Here is a 6,279-nt window from a genome sequence, read left to right as displayed (position 1 = left end):
AGAGGTGTTGGGAGGAAACAGCCACTCAGTGGAAAAGTTTGCCCTCGACAGACCTGACTTCAGCCATCCACATCTTTCAACTCAACAGCGATGTGGCAACTGTATGCATGACACAATGTCCCATTGCATTTACTCTGCCGATGTGTTGGCCATACCCGTGTAAAGGGTCTAATAAGACAAGAGTTGTACAATTAGGAACGACGTGCGCAATTCCGCCCTGCGTCCTCTCTTGCGTAATGCGCAACCCACCGCAGATTACGCAGCCTACATTGAGGAGATCCTAAAGTAGACCGAATCGCTCACAGGTAGCCGCTGCTGCAGTCGTTTTGCAAGAGACAGAAAGATAGTGAGAGAACACCACCCGCTGTCAACTCAGTTTACAGAAGTGGGTGTGTTTGCTGTGCAGTGTCTGAATAAAACCCGTTTGCCAGATCTCCACAGCATCCACAACCTCAGCCCCGCGCACACCAAGGTGAGTCACACCCTTCACTCGCTCTTTTTTTTATGAATATCGCTCACGAAGTTTTAAGTTTGCTTCAATTAAGGTGATAGAGATAGGCCTATATGGCTATACAAGTCGTTACGTCTTCTGCGATTGTTTTAGGCTTCATGTTCATATTCAACAGCTGAGAGATACTTTCGATGTTTACTAGAAGGTGAGTCAACCCCTTTGAAACCTGCAGGTTATACAGGGACCGGTCTCGTGTGTTTCAGTTAATTCACATATTATAATATGCCACCGCGGCGTCCTATATACTCTCTTGAGAACAGAGTTTCTATTTTAAAGCTCCAACGCTTTCCATCTTAAAGTTCATATCAATATTGTGAGAAGAAGTGTGTGTCATCAGGCTACTAATTATTGTAGCCAGAGTGTTTCATTATCTTACCCTTTTTCTTCCATGACAGTTTCCCCATGAAATGTCACAATCGAGAGTATATGTGATGATTGACGAAAAGGGGCCCAGAGACAGCTTTTATCTTCCATTCCCCTAACGCTCCATAAATGTGTATTATAGGCTAGTGGTGTATGTTTATTATGCATCTAGTGGAAAAGCTCCATTAGGCCTACACCTGGAATAGGATCGGCCTTACTGATCAATGTAGACCTATTTCTATGTTTTCAAATGAATGTAGTACGTCCGTCATTCATTGGAAAGACTGTCTAACCCTAACCAACCCTGTAACCCTACCGACGGCCTGTCTTGTTCGCCATCAGATGAGCGACTCACAGAGTGTCAACAAAAGGGAGATCAATGGAGACCTGCCGGCCCCAAACCAGGACGACATCCCGGCAGAGCTACTCAGTCAGGTAGGTCTACGTGACGTCCCCCTACATCTGGGGTTGGGGGGGGTTAGGGGGGACAGGGTGAGGTAGAGTAGCATCTGGGCTATGTTTGGCTGAAGTGCGTCGGTGCCGAAAGGGTAAATCGATATTTAGATACGTAATTTCTCCACCACTTTAGATAAATAGCCACTGTACAACAATACGATTCCTGAATGAAATGCCCATATCTGATAGAGAAATCCAGATGGATTCACAAGGTGCAACATATGCCTAATATACACACAAAACATAATTATTTATTTTTAAATAAGTCAACGTTTCTTTCAAATATTTGGTGGAACGTCAAGATTGTTAGAAGTCAAGTTATCCTCAAACGGCTGTTTAAGAAGTCAAGTGGATTATATCTGCTTCAGGGAGGCCCTCAGAGGGGCGGTTGCAGGACAATAGTGAGCATTCTGGATCCCTGAGGTCGTTATCTTACTACCATGAGGCCATAAGGGAGACAGAATATGTACATATAAGTGGAGCATGGTTGAACAAGAGACAGTGTTGATGTCCTGGATTATACGATGCATAAACGTCCTCCGTTTGCCTGATCACAAAACCAAACCCCAATGAAGCCATAAACTGATGTCACGCAACATGTTGTTGTCGAATGTCGTCATTGTCAGTTGATGGAGTTTTATTTCGACCTCGGGACTTTTTTGGGGAACTTCACGGGGAACGGTTCTTGTTTCTCAGAGCGGCTATCCCTGTAAGAAGGCGTCAAAGAAATGTGACGTTAGAAGTGGCGAGAGGGTCTGATATCAATGTAGCTCTCTTCTGTACATGGATAGCCTACGGACAGTCAATGCCCTGAAACCGCCACTTCTCCAGATGACAAAAACTTAAATTAAAAAACGCAATTCAAAAAGGTAAATTGCCTGTATACATGGTCTGCCTCATGCTGTTGTAATGTTGCAGCCTTTGGAATATTGGTCTCAAACAAACAGCACTAGCCAATCAGAGAAGCAGACTTTGACATTAGCATTGAAGTCTTATGCAAACTCCTCTAAGCTGTGCATCCGCAGTGTAGGGTTCCTCTTTAGGCGACATGGCAGGGTATATGCACCCTGGCTGTGGCTAAGGGCTGACCGAGCTGCATACTATTCACGTAAGGACAGTCCAAGCATGCATTGCATGATTTGATGCATTGCATGCATCATTTGAAAAAACCTGGGTGGGTTTGAATTGTTTAAATCCTAGACAAGACAGGTATTTCTGTGAGTCAACCCCTCGCGCTGACTCGCGAGGGGTTGGGGCTGAGACGCACGTCTCCCTACCAGCATGTGACGTCACAGATGAGGAAATCTGGGGACACTCCCAGACCCTGGCATTTAATGGGCGTCGTGTTTTCCTTCATATGGATGTGGCTTTATATCCTTCTTTGTGGTTTTATGAACCACAAAGAAGTGACGGAGAGGCCGTTCCCAGTGTCCGCTTACCAGGTGACGTTTCCCCCCCCCCCCCCCCCCCCCCCCCCACACACACACACACACACACAAACACACCGAACCGGACTCAGGTGTGTAGATCAGGATGGTGATGCTGTGACACTGAATGGAATGCAAACATGCATACCTCTTGTCACTTGACTACGTCATGTGACCATCCTAGGTAGTGTCGGGTTTGTTTTTTGTGAATGAAGTTTCATAGGGAAGTGCTCAGCAGCTTCTTGACGCCTGTGTCGTTGCTGCGGACGTGGCTTTATCGCCTTCAAAATAAAGAGACCGGGAAAACTGCTCCATGGACAAGATTCTCTTCCTGTGACCTGGTCCAGTTTGGTGCTATTGTCAAACTCCCCAATGTGTGCTCCTATCATTCTGCCCGGTTAGCTGCTGCTAACTTAGTATCACGGAAAAATGTATCGTAATTATAATAGAACAATTGATAGAAGCTTCTTTGCTATACTAGTTATACTCTAAAGGCCTTGGAATGAGTCCAATACCAAGGCCTTTACCGGTAGCTCTCTTGCTCTCTCAAATTGTAAGGCTAGTGTCTTAAGCACAAAACTTAATGAAGTTAGTCGGCATGTCAGTAATATGCCGTCCTTCGGAGGAGACGTAAAACCGAGGTCCTGACTCACTGAGGTCATAAAGGATCCCAGGGCACTGATCGCAAAGAGTAGGGGTTTCCCCGGTACCTGGCCCAACCAGGCTCATTCAATCTGGCCCCCTAATCATCCTCCTGTATAATTGGCTGACTCATTAATTCCCTCACTCTCCACCTCAAGCTGGTGTGTGGTGAGCGTTCTGGCGCAGATTGGCTGCCGTGCATCACCCAAGTGGGTGCTGCACACTGGTGGTGGTTTGTGAGGTCCCCCCTTCAATGTAAAGCGTCTTTGAGTGTCTAGAAAAGTGCTATTTAAATTCAGTCCATTATTATTATTATTATTTGCATTGCCCCTGTGTCCAAGATGTCCGATACTGAAGTCATGCATATCTTCTTGTCAATTACAGACAGAAAAAATCCTTTGTTGTTACGTCCCACGATGGGAAAGTCTCTCTGTAAGAATCATGTACACCCTTTTGTCGCATTTTAGGAGCTTGGTGAAACCTGCCTGTGAGTCTTCCCATGACCATGTTCCATTATATCAACACTATGCTGTGTTCATTTAGTCTCCTACAGGGTATTCACACACCTGGAATTTATTAATGTCCGTTTCTAAAAATCTCTGCATCCAGATTTCCATAGGCTGAAAGGGAGAGAGTAATGGTTAGGTTGGTTGTAGAGAGTTTGTCCCCCAGGCAAGAGGTTCAGGGTTTGAATCCCAGTGTCCACAGTCTAGCTTATTGAGCAAAATGCCATACCTAATTCTGCTTATTGATGACATGTATCTGAATTTAAAAAGTATGCTGAATGACTAAATAGTACAATAGGAACGACACTATTATGATAGCCTGAAACTAGTCCCAGGTAACTGGGGGATAATGTTTATTATTATAAACCATGAATTGCTTGAATTACTTGTCATCTATCTAAAAGGTCTCCCAGTCAATATTCATATTTAATGATTGAGGAGGTCAGGCCTACAGGTAGGTTGACAACATTGTGACTCAAACCTTTAACATTATGGCTGGGAGTCAAACGAGGTGACCGCTAGATTATGCTGAAGATGTTTGTAAGACTGTCCCAAATTTATTTATATTTCAAAATATTGTGAATCACCACCTTCATTGCTTCCCATGGCCCCGCTCATACAACCACGCCCAGGCAATTTCCCAAACACAGAGACGGGCGTGACAGGGAAGATCCCTGAGAGAGAGAGAGAGAGAGAGAGAGAGAGAGAGAGAGAGAGAGAGAGAGAGAGAGAGAGAGAGAGAGAGAGAGAGAGAGAGAGAGAGAGAGAGAGAGAGAGAGAGAGAGAGAGAGCGATGGGGAGAGAGAGAGAGGGTCAGTGTGTCAGTGATGAGCAGGGCCGTTGCTACGATTCCTGGGCCCCTAGACAAGATTTACTGATGGGCCCCCCTGCGCTGAATTGTTGACGGGGGGGGGGGGGAAGGCAATTGTTGACGAGGGAGAAATTGTTGACGGGGGGGGGGTGGGGGGGGGGGGGGGCGCTATGGTAGTACTATGGGCTGGTAGTAAAATATATATATATATATTTTTTTTTTGTGGGCCCCCCCTGGGCTGTGGGCCCCTAGAATCGTCATCACCTTTCACCCCTTATCGACGGCCCTGGTGATGAGGCCTGAGTAGTCCCACAACTCGAAAAAGAGACAAGACAAAGTCAGAGACAGATAAAAATTGCTTGGAAAATGTGTTATAAGCTAAACGGGGCAATGCTGAAACTTGTCCCGATCGCTCTGCCTGAATGCCAAGTGTGTCATACTGAACACAAAGTGTATGCAGCCTATCAGAGCTGTTGAGTCATGTCTCAGGTATTTTGTAATCGGGCCAAAACATATCTGTGACCTGAATTCATCTCGCCAATCCAGGAAGGATGCATAGGCTTCTATTTTGTGTAGCGAAAACCGTGATCCAAATGCCTCTTCTTCCTCTTTGTTTTCATATTTAGAAAGATACAAAGACAGTTCAAGAACATGCAAAGCTGAGGGTAGCTGTCTCAACAGTCGTGTGCTTCCTCAACATTCAGCATGGGGCTCTCCGCCCGTAAAACAACTCAGGAAACGCGTCCAGTCATTGTACCGGCCATCTCCAGAGGACCCATTCAGGGCCGTAACACAGAGCAACAAAGCCTGCTTCCTGCGGAGCTTTAACGACCACCAAACCAGAAGGAAACGTGTTCTTAACATGCTGTCCGAACACCGCCCCCTTGTGGATGCGTTTTGTTAGGTCCATTTGGATGAACCATACAAATTAAAAGTGTGGATTGATTTTGGCTCTCCCTCTCTCCCTCCCTCTCCTACTCTCCCCCTCCCTCTCTCCCTCTCTCCCTCTCTTTCCTCCTCTCCCTCCCTCTCTCTATCCCTCTCCCTCTGTCCCTCTCCCCCTCTCCCTCTCCCCCTCTCTCTCCCTCTCTCTATCCCTCTCCCTCTGTCCCTCTCCCTCTCCCCCTCTCTCCTCCCTCTCCCTCCTCCCTCTCCCTCCCTCTCTCCCCCCCCCATTCTCCCCCTCTCGCTCCCCCTATCAACCCCCTCTCTCTGTCCAGGTGGAGGCGTGCCTGCAGCCCTTCCAGCTGTCCACGAGCCGCCTGGTCGACGTCAGCCATTGGCTGAGGAGGGACCTGAGTCGTGGGCTGGGCAAGCACAGCCACAGGCGGGCCGCCGTCAAGATGCTGCCCACCTTCGTGAGAGCCACGCCCGACGGAACAGGTAGGGGTCCCCAGTCCCCGTCATCACTGCTCTAGCTAGAGTTAAGGTCCGATTATGGTTGCGCGCCGACGCAACGCAAGGGGGTTTGCGGACCCAATACGTCCGTGCGGACGCTCCTTGCGTCCACCGCAAGGTGGACGCAAGGAGGGTCTGCACGGACGTATTGGGTCCGCAAACCCC

General features: G+C 47.6%; 1 protein-coding gene across 1 annotated transcript in view; it reads left to right on the top strand.

Annotated features, from left to right (window-relative positions):
- The first annotated feature begins 291 nt into the window (after positions 1–291).
- Positions 292–6,279, top strand: part of LOC130386271 (hexokinase-2-like) — a 15,430-nt gene continuing 9,442 nt past the window's right edge. Inside the window, exons 1-3 of the mRNA XM_056595086.1 lie at positions 292–472; positions 1,217–1,309; positions 5,937–6,099. Of these exons, the coding sequence (XP_056451061.1) occupies positions 1,217–1,309; positions 5,937–6,099 (256 nt within the window). The 5' untranslated portion in view covers positions 292–472. The remainder of the gene's footprint in view (positions 473–1,216; positions 1,310–5,936; positions 6,100–6,279) is intronic.

Source organism: Gadus chalcogrammus, chromosome 7, assembly GCF_026213295.1.
Source record: "Gadus chalcogrammus isolate NIFS_2021 chromosome 7, NIFS_Gcha_1.0, whole genome shotgun sequence".
Lineage (NCBI taxonomy): Eukaryota > Metazoa > Chordata > Actinopteri > Gadiformes > Gadidae > Gadus > Gadus chalcogrammus.
This window is presented reverse-complemented; position numbering and strand designations above follow the sequence as displayed.